Source organism: Serinus canaria, chromosome 2 (genome assembly GCF_022539315.1).
Source record: "Serinus canaria isolate serCan28SL12 chromosome 2, serCan2020, whole genome shotgun sequence".
Lineage (NCBI taxonomy): Eukaryota > Metazoa > Chordata > Aves > Passeriformes > Fringillidae > Serinus > Serinus canaria.
Window position 1 is genome coordinate 20,775,595 of NC_066315.1, and position 19,121 is coordinate 20,794,715.

Here is a 19,121-nt window from a genome sequence, read left to right on the forward strand (position 1 = left end):
TGTGTGCACAAAGTTTACATTCCAGGGCTGTTTGCTTGAGTAACATTATCAATTTCTGTTTTAGCTGAAAAATGGGTTAGATAATGCTGCCCCACCTCTGGTGTCTGCAAGAGGGAATGGGCGATTTTGTGGAAGCAGCCCCATCTCTACCATGCACACCACAGACAATCAGCTGTTTGTCCACTTCTCTTCTGACAGTAGCAATGAGGGTCAAGGATTCAAACTGAAATATGAGGCTAAGAGTCTAGGTAAGTCTAGGTAACAAGCTTAAATTCTGCAACTTATGCATATGTAACTTGGAGTTGGTCCTCTTAAAGGTTATTTTTGTTCAAAATCCCAACCCTGGTAAAGGTGGATATCTGCAACAATGTCCTGTACTGCATGACTTCTGATCTGACACTCAGATTTCTCCTTTTAAAAGAGTATCAGGCTCACGTCACTGACCCTGAAAATATTAAAGATAGATTTAAAAAAAAAAAAAAATAAAAGAAAGACAGACCCTTTAGTAGGGAAAGTAGCATCTGCAGTTAGGAAGACTTGTTAAAAACTCATACAGGAAAGGAAAGTCTCCTGGAAAAAAGAACTTTATTTTGAACATGTGGTACCCCATGCAAGCGCCACATGAGGTCAGGAACTTTTCAGGGTAGTGTGTCTAGAAAGGTGGCAACATTTCTCACAAGTTTTACTCCCAGCTGAGAAAATAACATTAGTTGCCAAAGCCAACTTCTTTGAAAGAATGAACAAAATAGACACCAGGTCCCAGGAGGCAATCACAAACTTGGCATTTGCAGTTATCCCACTGTGTTCATAACAGACACCACTTGGCACACATGGAGACCTGTTAAACAGAATATCTAAACAACTAAGGAGACCTGTCCATCAGCTCAAATCTTCAAGTGCTCGATTTCTGCTTACTTTCCCTGCTGCCCCAAAGAATTAGCATTACTTCAGAGAATTCATGAGGAGAATAGGTGAAGCTGTACAATAGCATTTCTACCACTTCAATTCATGGAACTTGAGTAAAGCCCCAGGTTAAACCATTATTGCTAGAATGTAGAGGGAGTTTGGGGCAGAAAGGTTCTGGTTGAAATAAAGATATTTTTGTCAGGTAAAGGACCTGAACAAACCTTCATGTTTGCTCTGACTGGCATTCCATGACACATTATTATCTCAGATATTTCAGTTCTTGGAAAGTAGAAGTTGGGAATAATTCACAGAAATATTAATGGGTTTGGGAATTGCATAGGAACAAAGCAAGGAATGTGTTTTTTGCTTATTTTATAAGCAATCCAAGGAAGAAGCAATAGCAGTTCAAATCAGGACCCTGAACATTTGGAAATGAGGATGACTAGGTGAGCAGGAGCACAGGAGTATAGGATTCTACTGCATTAAAATGCTCTCCCACAGCAAGCAATAAAATGCATTTGTTTTTTTGATGTGACTATATGACATCAAAAGGAAACTCTGTTGGAATATAGTGATAAGTCTTTTTTCATGATGCCTCACCCATTTCCTTTTCATGCTGTTTTTTACTGGCGATTTTTTCTTTCCCAGCCTGTGGAGGGAACATTTATATCAGTGATTTCAACCCCAGTGGATACACATCTTCCCCCAACTACCCGAGCAATTACCCTCCGCATGCTGACTGTGTCTGGACCATAACTGCTCCCAATGGACATGCAGTAGAGCTGCAATTTGAAGATCAGTTTTACATTGAACCTTCACCAAAGTACACATCCACATTGTTTCGCCTATTTTTCTTCAGAGACTCCATTCTTATTTTTCTTTCTCTGTTACTTTCTCTAATTCCTCCCAGAGAACAAACACTTCTACATTTAAAATCAAATGGTGTTAAGAAATTTATGAGAGATCACTGAAGCTATCAGGTGATTGGCTTACATTCCTAGGATGTTGCAATGCACAATAGAAATTAGTATGACAGAAAAAGTGGAAACATCCATGATAGAAAGGTGCTTTCTGTAAAATCCATGTCCCATAGTCCTTTCATATCCACGTTTTCAGTAATTTGGACTCTTGGGTGCTTTTAAATGGATTGCCACCATGACACTTTGCCTCCCTCCTCCATTGCCTGCCAGCTGGTTTGCAAGGTGTCTACACATTTTGCACCCCCTGCCTGGACCATAAAACAAGGTTATTTTCCAGCCAATGTAGCTTCATTGGTAGGGGCTGTAAGGCAAAGAAGAGCCTGTGAAGCCATATCCAGGAAAAATACTGAAGGATGGAGAATCCCAAAGGTGTCCTTTCTAGCATCCGGGACACTGCACCATTCTGAAGGCAAAGCTTATAGTTAAGATATTTTGGGTCTTTGTATGCCCACCTAATTAGACCCCAAAATTGAATTTTTATTTCCTTAATCTTCTTGTTGTTGTCCCTTAATTCAGCACTTCTCAGTGAGACTAATAGGGAGTATCTGCTGAATCTGAATCCTGCCAATAAAATGTATTTAAGATGATCACAACTACTTCACCAGTGCTGTTCATATCCCGACCCAGAATTTGCTCCTGTCAGAACTGATTTGATCATAGACTGAGTTTTAGATGAATCTTTCTCAATGTTTCTAGCACTTCTTCTGATTCAATTATTACATAACTGCAATAGAGTATGATCTTGTTGATTCTGTCCTGGTCTCACTGCATGGAAACCAATCTAATTCACTACAGCTTCATGCCTTTGTGCACATACTGGAATGGTTTTGAACCACTACTGCCATACACTGAAAAGAAAATTGTCTCCTTTTCCAGCTGCACTTCCAGTTACCTCGAGCTGCGCAGCGGTGCTGACTCCAGTGCCCCCCTCATTGCCAAGCTCTGTGGAGGTTTGATGCCAGGCTCACAGAGATCCTCAGGAGCTGTCATGTACCTGAGGTTCAGGTCTGACAACAGTGCCACACACGTGGGATTCAATGCTAAATACTCCATTGGTAATGCTTGCATTTATCAGTTTCTATGATTTTAAAGAAGATTTTGGTTTCAAGTGTTAGACTTTTGTAAAAGGGTTTAAATCAGACCAGTGGGATGGGCTGACAGGAACATGCCTCTTTCAGTTACTGCTAGAGCTAAGGCATCAGCAAATCAGCATGTTCTGCACCTAGGAAGAGCTGAAAATTAAGGAAATATTAATAGGAAAGAGCTCATAGACCAGCAGTAGCAGAAACAGCTACTGGATAACCACTTGCCAAAGCCAGTTGTCAAAGAAGCAGTAGGAAAAAGGTCTGTGTGGATAAAGTCATGTAACATGGTTTGATTTTCAGCCTGCAAACTTAGTGTCACTTTCCTGAGCAGGTTTCTGGCAGGGAATGTGAAGATCAGCTGAGAACTGGCAGTAGAAGAACAAATTAGGAGTGTCTCTATGTAAATGTAAATAGGCCTATAATAAAGCTGCTAGATAAACAGGGGCAGCATAATAATGAACTGAAAAAGGAATGAGCTATGAGAACCATTATTTGCCATCTGGGGAAGAAATACTTCAGTTACTTGTTCTCAAGCTGCAAAAGCAGGGTTAGAAAGCACTAGATAAGAATTTAAATTCAAGAAAAAACAGTCCTTGATCAGATTCAGAATTTTGATACTTTTTTTGGGTTTGATGATGTTAATAATCTTCCAAGAATAAAATCCATTATGTTAGTATCACTTATATAGGAAAGCTTAAGACAGTTAATTTCTCAAAGAGAAAGCAGTGAACTATATTGTTTTATACAGAATTTTGCTCAGTGCATTAGATCTGAAACACTAAAGCCAAAATAGAGTGCTATCATATTTCTGAATGTGAAAAACTGAAGAAACTTGCATATATACATATATTTATTAGTATATGAAGCCATAATTTACATTTAACTGTATCAGATTTACAGTATCTTAGCTGAATGCCAGCCATCTTGAAGCAAAGCACTAATGACTCATAGAACTGACAGTATGAACAAACTGTTACTGCCATGAAAAGTAACTAACAGACACAGAATCCACTAAAAGAAAAAATCCACCTGGGAATATTGTTTCATAGAATCATAGGATATCCTGATTTGGAAAGGAATCACAAGGATGATCAAGGTCCAGCTCCTGGACCTACACATGACCACCCTCAGAATCCCACCATGTGCCTGTAAGCACATGTTTGCTGTATGCCTTACTACTACAAACTTATGTTTGCAGGTACTGCAGAGAAATGAATGTTCAGAGAGAGAGAATATAAAATTAATAGTTGTTTTACACATTGTGCAGTGATTACTCACTAAGGCATCACAAGGAGTGAATGGAAGGCATGGAAGGAAAAGGGAGTCTGAACTACAACTGTTGACCCAAACCAGAAGTCAACTTTTGTCTGTCATAAAGAATTGAGTTCCACACTTAGCAAGTTTCATTTCTTTTTAATTTACCTGTTACATGTTTGCAAGGCTTTCTGGTAAATAGGGACATAGAGATTGGATTGAAAATTGTGAATTTATCCAAATTATAAGAGATAGGAAAGAGAGAAAGGGATGTTTGCAATGGCAAGGTGTGTGTGGGTATTGGGGGGATGTGAAAAAATAAAACATAACAGCAACCAGGACTGATTGAATTAGATTGAGAACATGAAAGATTTTTAATTGGAAGGCAACTCCTGTCTTATTAACACAGTTAGAGAACAAGTCAGTTGTACCTTGTAAGTCTTATTTAGGAGAAAGATCATCTCTGTGACGTTCTTTAGTCCAAATAATATTCTTCTTTTTGCAGCTCCCTGTGGTGGGACAGTGATAGGACAAACTGGTATCATCGAAAGCACAGGGTATCCTGACCTTCATTATCAAGACAACCTGTTGTGTGAATGGTTTCTGCAGGGTCCAAGGGGCCACTATCTTACCATCAGACTAGAAGGCCTAGATATCCAAAGCTCTGCTGGGTGCACAAATGACTTCGTGGAGATCCGAGAATACAACGCTTCTGGTCTGAGAATTATTTCAGTGCTTTCCTTCCCCTCCCTAGAACTACTAGGAAACCTCACCTGAGGTTCTTAAAAGCATTTCCCTTTGGGTATAAAGTGAGCCTTTTCAATGTGCAGTATTTTCTTGTGTCTACCTTGCTTCATAGTACAAAATAAGGTGAACAAAACCCTTCTATTTGCCAGCAATAACTCAATTCCACTAGTTTACTCCTGCCTGTCCAGTTAAATTGACCTTTCAATATAAATATAAATAATATATTAATATCAATTTTTCTTTCTCTATGTGATTTTTGCAGGAAATTTGTTGGGCAGGTACTGTGGTAATACTCTCCCTGATGCTGTGGACACCTCTGACAGTTTTGCCTATGTCAAGTTTGTCACTGATGGATCAGTCAATGCCCGGGGATTCAGACTGCGCTTCGATTCCAGTACTGAAGGTTGGATTTGTAGGGTTGAAATATACTCTCAGGGAGCAACCTATACCACAGACCATAGTCAGAAATGTCTCAGTCTTGCCACAATGAGAGGCTTGTATTATATGGCATCAAAGCCTGTGGGTCACCCAGGCTTCTGAAGCCTTTGATGAGTCCTTCAGAGAAGGAAATATTAACAATTAGACTAAAAGGAGTTGCTGTGGTCAGTTAATATTCAGCTGCTTATATGGCTGAGTGATAAAGACTGGCAGGAACTTGGCTGTTTAGACAAACATATGGACAGGGTAGTGGGATCAAATCAACCTCACAGGATCTCTTTTTCTCACAATATTGATTTTTTATTTTTTGGCTACAATTCTATAAGCAATGCTTTACTCTGAGAAGTGTACCAATATTTGTATATTTCAGAATGTGGTGGGGATCTTACTGCACCTGTTGGAACATTTACTTCACCCAACTATCCCAACCTATACCCGCATAACCGAGTGTGTGAATGGAGGATCACAGTGGAAGAAGGCCGACGTGTGACCCTAACCTTTAATGACATGAAAACTGAAGAGCACTGGAGCTGCTCATCAGATTATGTGGCTGTGAGTATTGGGTGTAGAGTCAGAAACTGCTCTTCCTAATCCCTTTGGGGAGAATTAATGGATGTAATAAAGCTGAAAAGTCACTTACAGACCCATATATGGTTTTCAGACAAATCATAATTTAATCTGGGGAAAGCAGATAAATGAGAGAAAGTTATCACTGTGGAGCATCTAACCTTATATCCTTGTTTTGGGGTATGGAAATTTTGAAATTGTGGCCCAGGCAGAGTAGAAGTCTTCAAGGAATCACTGAAGTTGTCTTTTTATCAATTATGAAAAATTTTCTTGGGTTTTTGAAAGCTTTCAATGTCTCTTTTCTGGGCAAACAAAATCCATCAGTCAGATCCAGGTTTTATTGACTTAGGAAGTATCTACTGCTGTTGTTACTTTTTGCTGTCCATTGAAAAAAAAAAAAAAAAAGAAAATAGAAAAAGACAGAGATTGCAGCAAATGGCTGCTCTGAACTAAAGATAGAGAAACCCCAGGAAACTCTACTTGTATATCACTCTCCATCTTGAAAAAAGGTAGATATTGGTTACTTTATCATGTTTATTTTTGATTTCTGGTTATTTAGTGAAAAAAAATTCAAGCCTGGCACACAGACCTGGACCTGGTCAGATGTACAAATGCCTCAAAAATATGATTCCTCTGAAATTGCAGGAATGTGAAGTAGAGTTTAGCTTCCCACTTCCTCAGATAAGATGTGCAAACACAGGAATTAACTGTAGGATGATCAGAAGCCAATCTAAGTTCAAGCATGGGGGTCTGAAGTAGCCATTCAACCCCTGAGGTTTGTAGATGATGTTTCCCTTGTTTTTCTTCACAGGTACTTTAGACAAACCTTTGGCAGCTGTCTTTTTGTCAGATAATGACCTCTTACAGGGAAAATTTTTCCTGATGGCTTTTATGCCTTCAACACTCTAATATATTCCAAGTCTCAGTGGGAAACATCATTTCTGTCTTGCTTGTACTGCAGAGTAGAAAGAAGGAAATTAATTGCTAGGCTAAAGAGTGCTTGAAGGAAACAGAGCAAAATATTCCTGAATCATCAAAAAGTGAAATGTTTGAAATAATCAGAAATGCCCACCAGCACTCAGTATGTTGGAGAAGATTTTGATAAAGCTTGTGTTGGCTTTAACAAGAATACAGATTCTGAATTGAAATGAAATTAATATGATCAGGAACTGGCATTATTAAGTGATCGAATATATAAATATTGAGCTAAACCACAGTGTTCTTCTCAATAAAATTATTTCCATTTCTGTTTGGAAAGGAGAGAGGGGGGGAGGGGGAGAGAATTATTTGTATTTCACCAAAATAAGCAAGTTATTTTTGATGTTTACTTCAGGGCCTCATCCACTCAAGGCAATGAAAGTTTCTTCCAAGGTTTGGGTAAATTTGAGAACTAACCCCTTGTGAGGGACATCAGAGAATTTTGTATTAAAGAGTGTAAACACTCTTAAATGACACAGGAGATGCTCATGTGACTGTATACTGGTGTCATAAGAGTTTATTTTGACTCCACAGGTTTACAATGGCCTTGGGCAAAGCTCTCCCCAGCTGGCCAAGCTGTGTGGGGAGGTAAATCCAGGCACTGAGGTGAAATCCACTGGGAACACAATGAAAGTCATTTTGGTGACAGACATGTCCCGTGCTGCCCGAGGCTTCAGTGTCTCATACACCTCTAGTGAAGATGCAGGTAGTGTATGTGTTTTATCTAAGTGATGATCTCTGGCAAGTCATTTCATAGCTAGAGTACTGGCACATATACAACAAAATTACCTAAACAGATAACAAATCTCTGACACCTTTTTTCTCTTTCATCTCTGAATGGGAATAGATATTTATCTTTAATTAGCTGAAAGAACTTGAAAAAAAATGGAGAATCTCTGTGAGCAATGGACTTCATGTGGTTTTTTATGGATCACAGTCCCTGCTGTCCCTACTGATTTATTTTTTGTACAGAGTCTTGAGTAAGAGATAGTCTGAAGCAGCTTTATTCCATGAAAACTTTCAAAAAGCACAGTGCTATAGACAAATTGAATAATTTAAGTGCTTCCTTACTACTCAGGGGGGTAATTAAGTCATTGTAGCTTGTGAAAGAGTGCAGCTAACCTACTTTTGCAAGCTCAGCCTCCAGAGAGGAGGCAGCTGGCAAAGCCTTACTACTACAGCCTTGAGCCTTTTGAACTTATTTTCCAGCTCCCACCCCAAGCATCCTACTATGGCATTGAGAGTATCTTCCATAAATTCTTTTCTCTTGAGCCTAGAATGAGTAGGGCTGAGCAGTACTGAACTGAAGCTGTAGTGAGATTTTATCAAAATATTAAATAATGCCTGTTATATTGATAGTGATGCTGAAATATTTTATTTGATCCTGTAAATAATTGTTCTTTGCTTTACGTGTGTGTTTTTAAAGACTTGCCAGTAAATTCCAGGGAAGCAGGGAAGAATTCTCTTGTACAGAGCAGTAAGTTATAAAAAAGTTAGAAGATGGAAAAGGTTTTGATCTAATCACCACGTGCTTTCTGATGTGAGCATACCTGAATGAAGTGGGGCAAAATTTGTCCTCATACAAGAATTATTACTACTTTTAAATAATCCATATTTTGTTTCTGCAGTTTGTGGTGGAATCCTGATGGCACATACAGGTGGGGAATTGTCTTCTCCTGGTTATGATGGCATCAGAAATTACACAAGTAGCCTGAACTGCGAATGGATCATTGAAAATCCCTCTTACTATAATTCATCCATTTATATATCTTTTGAGGATTTCCACTTGGAAGATCACCAGAACTGCCATTATGACTACCTAGAGCTACGAATAGGTTTGTATATTCAGCAGGAGAATGGATGAAGCCTATCAAGATTCTGGTTGTACAACTCTGTTTGTGCCAAATCTCATTGATATATATTTCCAGGGAGTGGCTGTTGTAGAATCTGTACATTTAAGAGTGTTCAAATCCTGTCTTCCATGTTGCATCCATGTTAGAAAGGGATTTCACCACCAGAGGAAAGGATGCATGGATTTGGTCATGTGTTCTTTCAGGGGAGAAAATGGAAAACTAAATGTATATTCTGGGGACATAAATAGTTTTGCTGTTTGCAATAATCACCTGACTCTCTCTTTACATGGGACAATATGAATTTCACTTCATTTGCCTTGAGACATGGCATTTGCAGTTATCAAAATAATTTATTTGGTGAACTCCCCATTCTCTCCCTGGTCCTGAAATATCTCCAGGGACAGCAGGAATGGAGTAAAGAATGTTTGAATTATTCATGACCTCTGGACTGCACACCCACTTCACATCCATTTTTGTGTTCTATAGGATGACTCTTCAAAAATAAATGCTTATTTCCAGTGAGAATACATTGCAAAACACAGACTAATGCATTTTAAATGAAAAAAAAAAAATCAAAGGATTATTGCACCAGTTATATCCCTGCATATTTGAGCATCTTTATCCACAAGAGCAAGCAACTGGAAATGTCACATGGAAGTCGCTCAGCGAATGCCAAATGTAGTATGAAAGCTGCAGCTGTCTTCATGGAAAGGCTGTACCTGCAAGTCCCAGAGACAGCAGGTTTTAATTTACCAGGAAATGCTTTCTGAAACATGTGAAAAGGCTGAGAGCAGCAATCTGTCCCATCCTTATTTGCACTCATTTGAGCAAGAGCTTTTGGTTGTGTAGCATTGGTTTGTCCTGTGCAGAGCCACACCCTGCATGTCTGTGTAGCCTAGAAGTTCTCTTCCAAATAATAGAAAAGAACTCAGAGAAAGAAACAGTAAAATATATTTGCTTTGTTACTCATCCATTCCTGCTACTCTCACTTTATCATGAACCTCAGGCCTCCAGGCAATACAATCAAAGAAAATTAAAAGAAAGAAATTGCAGTCTAGTTTTGTTCTACACAGTTTTGTCATCTAAATACCAGTGTCCATTTCAGCACTACTAATGGACCTCCAATTTCACAGCTAACCTGGTGTCAAAAGCAGAATGCCCTGATTCATCTGTGTATGCTGACAAGTGACATGTAATGAGCAGTGACATGCAGTAGTGCAGAATGCCACTAAACTCAGACAGGTGCTGTTTAAGACTCTTGACACAGCAGATGCATAGTTAGGGAAAGGTCCAATTCTACTTTAACTTACCTGAGACCCCAAATGGAGCTGAGATGTGCAAAATTCTTTTGTGATGCCCATACAACACACTTCATGGCACTCAAATAAAAAAAAAATTAAAAGCAGAATTGACTGGGATTCAATGACTAATATTTAAGGTATATAGATAAAATAAGTATTTCAAATTTTTTAGGGTAAGGTATTAGGTTATTAGATTATCATGCATGTGCCTGTAGGTAGTACATGGTAATACAGCTGAGCATATTGCTACAATGAATATTCCTAACTTTTGGTTTTGTGGAAGACTCTTCATTTTGTCTTTCAAACCATTCAATTCAGTTTGAATGAAATGTTACAGCACAGTATTTCTGTTTTCTGTTTATCAACAGCCTAGATCTCTGGCCAGCTGGCCATTCATGAAAGCAATGATTGGTACCACTTTTCACACTGTAGAGACTGAGTAACCTGAGTGACATCTGTCACATAGTTAATCACCTCATAAAATGCACAAAACTGAAAACATATTTAATATACTAATGCTAAAAGGAGTTACTGCTACTTTTTCCTGAACACAATTTTTCATTAATGTTTTCTGCTTGCACAGCTCAATATAATTTTTAGTGCATGTTATCAGGACAGTTTGTAGCATTTCTCTGTGTAATTTGCATGATAGAATTTTTTATATGTCCCTTTTCCTCCTTGTACTTCAAGGAATTTCAAATGGTGGCTGTCACTTGATTATGATGGAAATGTGAAGTTAACCAACCCATGATTAGGAATTACTCTAAAAAGGCTTTCAAGAGCACCCAAAATTTTCCCCTCTTGCTCTACTGCCTTCTTCACAAGAATGGCCAGCCACTCAGTGCAGTGCTAGGAGTTGCTTTTGAAGGAAGACTTCTAAGACCAGCAAGCTGCTATTATTAGAGAAGTGAACTTAGGAATGTCATTGCCTGGATGTCATGAGGAACACTATTAGCCTTAGTTTCTTTTTCCTGGGAATTTATCAGTAATAAACAGAAACGGCTTTTGGCAATGGGATGGATAGGAGCTCATCAACTTGAGCAAACATTCAGTGTCACTCAAGTACAGTGGCCTGTGTTGCTATGCTTTCCTTTTAGGCTTCAAGGATTTCAGCAAATGCTGGCTTGCTTTTTTTTTTTTTTTTTTTTTTTTTTTGCCATACAGAGAACAACGTGTTGAGTTCCTGGATGGTGCACATCCCTATACATTAGAAAACTCGAAGTCCCTGTTGACTTTAATGAGGATGTCACAAAAACAGGGATTCAATAGGTATCCATGTGATTGGTCCCATCTCTTTCCACCACTTTTCCCTAAAAGGTCTGTAGTTCTGAGGCAGAACAGTAAGGATTTTGTGTGTCTGATATGTCTGATATGGCATAGGAAAGTGTGCAGGATGGCAGGAAGGGGAGAAAATGAGCTCAGGGTATTAAAAGGGTCATTGGTATAGCTTTGGAGAGAACTTTCTTGTTGCCAAAATTTAGATCCCAACAATGAACTGCAACACTCTGCTTATATCCATAAGAAATAATCAGTGACTAATTGTGATATGTACACTTCTACATTTTCTTGTCAAAACAGAATGAATTGCATGTTTGCACTATTCCTTTATCTATCTTATTGTAGCTCTTTCGGGACTCAAAAAGTGCTGTGTTTTTTTGTTTCTCTTTTTTCCCCCTTTGCTTAGGGAATGCTGATGGAGAGCTAATAGCCAGACTTTGTGGTCAGGCTGCACCATCTGTGCCACTAGTTATAGCTGCCCCCCAGGTCTGGGTACAGTTTGTCAGTGATGGAAACACAGAAGATAAAGGATTCTTGGCCCATTACACATTTGAAGGTAAATGGCTCGATAGCCTGCTGTCTTAGCTGACTGAGGCACTTCTGGGGAATGTTGCCAGTCATTTGGTGATGTGGAGAGTAGTCCTGATGGGATCAACTCTCAAAGAGGTCCTCAAAAGTTTCACAGTGCAAGCCCCTGTTTATATCTTCTAAAGCAAGCATGCGCTAGCAGTTGAACTCTCGGATTTTTTGCCTCACAGTTGGCATTCCCCAAACCACATTTCAGATTTTGCAACACTCAGAGCAGCTGGTTGCTCTTGGGAATGGGGATGTAACAGGTAATACCAGCCAAGTTTGACTTACTTCAGATAGGTCTCTGGAGTGCTAGCAGAGCTGAAATGCATTCTGCTTGCTTGAACCTTCGCACTCATTTTGAAATCTACTTGAAGCCATATCAGTGCAAATTACAGCACTTTGCCATTTATGTGCCAGAACAGCTACTCTTCCTGTCACAGCTGAATTTAGCCTTGGGGCTTATCTAGGCACATCAGAAACTTTTTTACTTCATTGTGTTGGTCCAAGGATGGCACTGCTTTGCCTAAGAGTGAGATAAACAAATGGACGATAAGGGGGAAGAGGCAGATGTGTCAGCTGGCAAAGGTTTTGCAGAGTTATATTAAGCATCTGAATAAATGCAAAGTTTCAAGGTCATTGCATCCTTATACTCAGTATTCAATGACTAAGATTTTAAAACTTGGAATTTCCCAGATAAATTCTTCACCTTTAACTCTATCAGCGCATCTTAAATATATTTTATTACTATTACAAGCTGAATAATCTTCCACTCATTTGATTATAGTGTTGTGTTCTGAAAATGCATTGAAATGTTCCTTTTTTTTTCCTGCAGCCTGTGGTGGTGTACAGTCAGGTGAATGGGGAGTTATCTCAAGCCCTAACTACCCAGAGCCTTACAGCAGTCTGAATCGCTGCTCCTGGGTGTTGGAAGCCCCTGAAGGTGAAACCATCACTGTGAGTAACATGTCACAATTGTATGCACAGCAGACAGAGTGAGAAGTACGTTCTGAGTTTTTGAGGAACAGATCTGAGACAATTTGGAAGATCAGAAATGTGGAATAATTAAATATCTTCCCATTGATTTTAACTAAAAGGGCGAATGAAGATAACAAAACAAAACAAAACTGTTTGAAGATTGTCCTTTCTGAAAAACAGAAGGCTCCTAGTATTACTTGACCTCAAAACAAAGCACTGAATTCTCCTTTAAACAACTACTTGCTATTTTTACAAAACTGAAATAACTAATTTTATTAGATGTTCCTGGATATTGTCACTATCATGAGAATAAACATGAGGCTGAAGAAAAGTTCAGGAAAGTTTTCTTCTCTGCAGGAAAGTTTCAAGCCACTTTGTGTCTTACTGGTTAGTCAGGAACATTATATGATTTCTGGTACAAATTACATCAATGAAATGTTGCTCCAGTTTCCCAATAAGTATTAAAAGTCTGCCTGAGGTGCTACTTTCTTGAGTCAAACTCCTGACAGACCAATTTAAGCACCTTTATGACCAAGCAGTACAAAATTTAATCCACTGAATTATTTGGCTGATTTTTTCAAGCACAGATGCAATCAGTGACACTGGAGTCAGAAAAATATCTGAAAAGCAGTTTTGTGGGAGCACATTGCAAATTTTCATATGTCATGTCTTTCATTCATTTCTATATCATGTTTTCTTGCTTACAACTGCAAAGGTTAGAAATGCAAACCCATGGTCCTAATTCTTCTGCTACTCGATATTCTGACCACTGCTTATGTACTTATTTCAGGGAATACAGGATTATTTTGTAGAACACAAGATTTCTATTTAATCCACAAACTAGTTTAAAGCAGAACTAATTTTAATCAGATGAAAGCAGATTTCTGTTTTGAAAGGACTGAACAGCAGCATGCTCAGTGAAGGCAGACTCATTTTTTCCAATATAAGCTGCCAGTTCCAGTTGCTGGCAAAGTCCTGAATTTAAACTATTACAGCTAAATTTGTATTTAGTTTTAGACAGGTTCTTTTGGAAGTGAAGACACACAAAAGGTACAGGAAAAAATCCTGTATGTTTGCTAAACTTTTCTACAAAGATCCTGCTCCTGAAACTTACTTACAAAATCCCAAAACTGATGGAAACAAGGCCAGGAAGTTACTAGTGTACGTCAATATTTCAGCATTATCAAATCCTGGAGTCTACAGAACCAGCAGTTTAAATGTTTGAACTGGAAATCCCAGGTGTGAGTGCATCTCTCCAAGGACAAGCAGCATTGGTGGGGAGGCAGGCAGGGTCAGGAGCTGCCTGTCCAGCCCGGTCTGTTGATGTGATGCATCCAGGCCCACGGGAACAAACCACAGAACTGTGTCTGTTTTGGTGGAAACAAACATTATTTTTAGCAACTGTTAGTCTATTGATTCAAAATAATAGGAAGAAAAAAAATAATCCAATGCCTTTTGCTTGCATAGCTAGTTATATTTCATGAGCAGAAGCTTTGTGTGCAGGAAAGTGGTTCAGCACCTGTACATAGTCAGCACTGTTTTGCAGCACATACTTCGTTTCAAAATACGAATGATGCCAGTTTTGAACCTATGAATTCCTCTTCCACTTCTGTCTTCAAGCGAAGCAGCTGCTGTTACTTCTAGTGGCAAGATTTCAATCAATACTTGCAGGAAAGCATCATAAAGTTGAGGGTCAGATTTCTGAGTGTACCCAGAAATCATTGTGCCCCGATGGCTACAGGATCTGTCTGGAATTGCTTTATACCCTTCCCTAGAGTGATTAGTTTTAGCACCTGAATGTCACCTTTGTGTGTTGCAGCTTACTTTTACAGCCTTCCACATTGAAAATCATCCAGTTTGTAAGTGGGATTCTGTTACTATCCTGAATGGTGGCTCTCCAGGGTCTCCTGTCATAGGAAGGTACTGTGGACACACCTCACCTGGGACTATTCGCTCTGGTTCCAACAAGCTAGTCATCATCTTTAATTCTGATCACTCCGTTCAAGGAGGTGGCTTTTATGCAACATGGACAGCAGAATCCTTAGGTAAGTTTGTATTAAAGAACAAAAGAAAGGCATGCCATCATCTTCAGGATCCTTGAAAGAAGCCAGTTCTAAAAAAAAATAAGTATTTATCCAGTGCTTTCTGATCTTACACAACGAATTCAAATTTGGATTGATTTTGTACTTTTTAAACCTCCTACTGGCAGTTTCTTGGTGGCTGTAAATTGAAACCATCACCATTACCCTCCCAGCAGTGGCATCTATTGTCAAGGACTATGAGACATTTCACTTCATGAATAACAATTGTTCCATGTTTTGATTTGGTTTAAACACTTAAAACTAGGAAGAAGTGAGTTCCAAAACAGGGAGGCAGACAGAATACCTCAAAGAGCACATGTGACAACAGCCTAGAACTCTTACACTGTGATGGAGATGTTGCTACACTTCTGAAGGTGGTAGACACACAGGATTGAATGGTACATTTCTCAAAGCTACCTTCCTTCTCTTGAAATTACCATCACTCTATAGCTCACCCTTTGTGCAGTGTATTTAAGGAAATCATTAAAGGACTAAAGGTAGATGTGGCAGATGGTGGCAGGGCAGAAATTACAGCAAAGATTACAGCTGACAGAAATGCCAGCTCAGTACAGAGCTGGCATATGCTTCCTAGTGTCACCTCCAGCTGCAAACCTTCTGGCTGATCCTGATCGTCTTTCTGCCCACTAATGACGCAGCTGTATTAACACAGTTAGCTGATGGAATGTCTTCTTAAACATATCAATAGCCTGTGCTTGCATGAGTATACACTATCATTTTAGCAAGTTTTTGACACTGTTCCCTGAGACTTCATGTGCAATGAAGCCCACTCTTTAGTGGTGTAGCCTACATGTGCTGTGTGCATAGGCAATATTCTCTGTGAGTTTTCATTTATATCTATATCTAGTTTACTTTCCTCAGCTTTCTTCTCATTTGTTCACTGAGAATTTCCAGGTCTGCATTCGGTATTGTGACCAAAACTTGGCTTCACATCCTTCTAAACACAATTGCCATTTCTAACAGAGAAGAATGAAAAAGAACATCTTTCTTTTAAAGCTGTTATATATTTTTTTTTAATTAGAAGGCAAAAAAATAGGATGTTACAAAGCCTTTTTTTGCCCTTTACTCATCCTTTTGCTACACTGTATCTGAAATAATAAGGGATTGCTAGTACTGTACACATAGCCTTAATAAATTATTCTTGGCATGGTATTTGCAAATATGTTTCAAATTACCTAAACTTATTCTGTGTAAAATCATGAGCTGCCACAGAGCCATGACCAGCTATTGCCCTTTATAAATGGATCTGTTAGCAATTTTTAAAGGCATGTTTTTCAGCCCATCCCATAATTCCACAGAAATCCGCAGGGCTGCCTAGGCGGGGGAGGTCACCATTTTGCCCTGGGTGAACGGATGTAGCTTGAACAATTCACATGTGGAGCTGCAATATTTGCATGCTGCAGAGTGAGAAGAAAAAAGGATATATCAGTAGACTGTTTTTTGCCCCCAGAGTGCTTTTCTGAATGGCTCTCTGTCACCATGTGCATGCTGTGGGGTGTGGGGAACCTGCAGACACAGATGTACTCCTGACCCCTGCACTCTTTCAAAGCAATAGTCACTTCAAATTGCCAGGAGTTTATAGATGGACCTTGTAAAAGGCTGTGAAGTGGCAAGAATGAGCTCGTGAAGAAAATAAAGTGAAGTACAAAGAGACACCTCTAGAGTGTAACTACCTCCCTGCTGCAGGGGTGGGAGAAAGAAAACCAAGAGGGGTAAATGAAGTTGCAGTGAGTATCAGGGCTTTCCTCTCTCACTTTTGCAGCCACAGAAGGAAACAACCATTCGAAGCTGAACACAACACCACTCAAAAATATTTAAACATTTCTCCAATCTGTTGCTATTTTTTCCAGGCTGTGGTGGGATCATTCACTCAGACAATGGTACAATCAAGTCCCCTCGTTGGCCTCAAAACTTTCCCATGAACAGCAGATGCACGTGGACCATCATTACACATGAAAGCAAACACTTGGAGGTGAACTTCCACAGGAACTTCCAGATTCCAGATAGCAATGGAAGCTGCCAGACCAGTTATGTGAAGGTAAAATAATGATTTCAGATCACTGTTTTGCATGTGTTATGGTTTGGACTCAAAAAGGCTCAAAATTTAGGAAACTGAAGTCCTTGTATCATACAGTCCATTTTCTCATGCTTTGTGAACTGGCCTGTAAAAATTTTAAGTTTCATCAGTTCTTGAGGTTCCACCTCCAGCAGGGAGGTGGAACCATCAGCCTACATGCATTCCCAAAACTGAAAAATATCAAAAAGGCATACATTATTTCAGAACCAGAAAATAACGAGAAAATAAAGCATGAAGAGAAGTTCTTTTCAATTACTCCGGTGAAGAAAAAAACTGTGAGTTTTACACTATAATTATACCAAACTCCTTTATAAGTACTTAGACTGTCCAGGATCCACTTCTTTTTTTAATTTCCAGAAACAAAGCTAGAAATCTGATCTTTCATATGTTGTCAAGAATCATTGCTTTCACAGCAATAGAATAGAGTGGACATGTCTTGCATATTTCAGTGTCATTTTTTTCTCAGGCATTTGGCATATGTTCAGTGGTTTTGTGCTCATTTTCTCCTCAGCAATACAACTCCCACTTGAAATAAAGGGCAAACATAATTTTACAACATGTAGGAAGGCTTGAGCAGCTGTACATCTGATCTATACCAACCAACTTACAGTTGCACTCATTTTTCAAGGCTGTGAAAAAAACCCCACAGGGATTAGATTTGTCTTTTCATAACCTGCTCCAGCAATTAATTGATGCAATGTTACAATACATTTCACTAATACGAAAGTCTTAATGCTACTCAGTAAAAGTTTTCATTTTAAATTCCTAAACTGCCCTGAATGACATAAGCAGAACTATGTCAATTGGAGATTTTCTCCACAGAGAAAGATCTGAAATTTTTGATGCCCACTTCCTTTTCCAAATGTGTAATTTGAAAGGTATGAAGGTGTCTGAAAAGCTGTAGAATGATGTAAGTTTCTTCCTTTTATTCCAAACTGAGCAGCCAAAAAGAGAGTAATCCAAAATCAATAGTGACTTTGCAAAACCTTGGCCAGGCTATAGACTGTATAAATTAATCCTTTGAGCATTCATTGCCTCAAACACCTGGTCACATGAATGAGGTGATTCATATGCTCACACTTAGAGACTAACCCTTGGCTAACCCTTTCTTTTCTAGGATGGTTGCTTGGAGAAATCATAGTTTCGTGTGGTTGTACTAGTTCCACTGAATTTCCTTCAAACACATTATTTTAAAAATCAGATATTATAACTTTTTGGGTATAAGCTACACTAAAAAACTGTTAAAACTGTTCAAACACATCAACAATAATAATTTTATTATTAGAATAAATAATTCATTATTTAAACAGACTTTTAAAATCCTGTCAATAAACACCCTGATTCAGGAAAATATTTAAATGTTAAGCAACATCAGACATTTATAACTATGTTTCATTTTACATGTGTCTTGAAGTTCAACACTTAAACTGTGAACCTCAAGCACATATTTAAGTAATTACCTGAAGAGGATTTCTCTTAAATACCTACTAAACTTGCATGTGCTTTTTAGGATGCATGGTTTCATTGAGCTTCAATTGGCTATTGGTACAATTGAAGTAACACTATAAAACATCATGAGTTTTTTTCTTTATTAGAAAGAGTTATTACAGTAAGTCTTTACTTGAGTTGAGACTTGTCATTGAAAAAGTGAATGCAAAATAAATTTTAAAACAATATTAGTAGCACTGGGTATTATCTGATGCCTATGTCTTAACCTAGCATGACAGCTTTGATTTTTATTTACTGAATAACATAAGGATTACCTGTAATAATCACTTGTATACACAGATATGCATATTCATAGGTTGTACGGAGTTAAGTAAGCAGAGATAAAATGGAAGTAGGTAATGATATGCATAAAATGTTTTTCTCTTGTCCCTGGACCTGATCTATGTTTGCTCTGTTACCAGCAAGGGTTCAAGCAAATGATCTCCAGATGCCCTTCAGAGGTCCCTGGCAACCCAAGTTATTCACTGTGACTCGCTCCTTGAAGGAACCTTTTTGTCTCCA

At 38.7% G+C, this 19,121-nt stretch overlaps 1 protein-coding gene across 1 annotated transcript in view; it reads left to right on the top strand.

The window, feature by feature from the left end:
* The window catches only part of CUBN (cubilin), a 143,290-nt gene that overhangs the window by 94,348 nt on the left and 29,821 nt on the right, over positions 1 to 19,121 (top strand). Inside the window, exons 43-54 of the mRNA XM_050971446.1 lie at positions 65 to 248; positions 1,555 to 1,729; positions 2,763 to 2,941; positions 4,731 to 4,940; positions 5,235 to 5,375; positions 5,781 to 5,962; positions 7,490 to 7,661; positions 8,584 to 8,790; positions 11,794 to 11,943; positions 12,793 to 12,914; positions 14,755 to 14,980; positions 16,885 to 17,072. Coding sequence (XP_050827403.1) covers positions 65 to 248; positions 1,555 to 1,729; positions 2,763 to 2,941; positions 4,731 to 4,940; positions 5,235 to 5,375; positions 5,781 to 5,962; positions 7,490 to 7,661; positions 8,584 to 8,790; positions 11,794 to 11,943; positions 12,793 to 12,914; positions 14,755 to 14,980; positions 16,885 to 17,072 — 2,136 coding nt within the window. The remainder of the gene's footprint in view (positions 1 to 64; positions 249 to 1,554; positions 1,730 to 2,762; positions 2,942 to 4,730; positions 4,941 to 5,234; positions 5,376 to 5,780; positions 5,963 to 7,489; positions 7,662 to 8,583; positions 8,791 to 11,793; positions 11,944 to 12,792; positions 12,915 to 14,754; positions 14,981 to 16,884; positions 17,073 to 19,121) is intronic.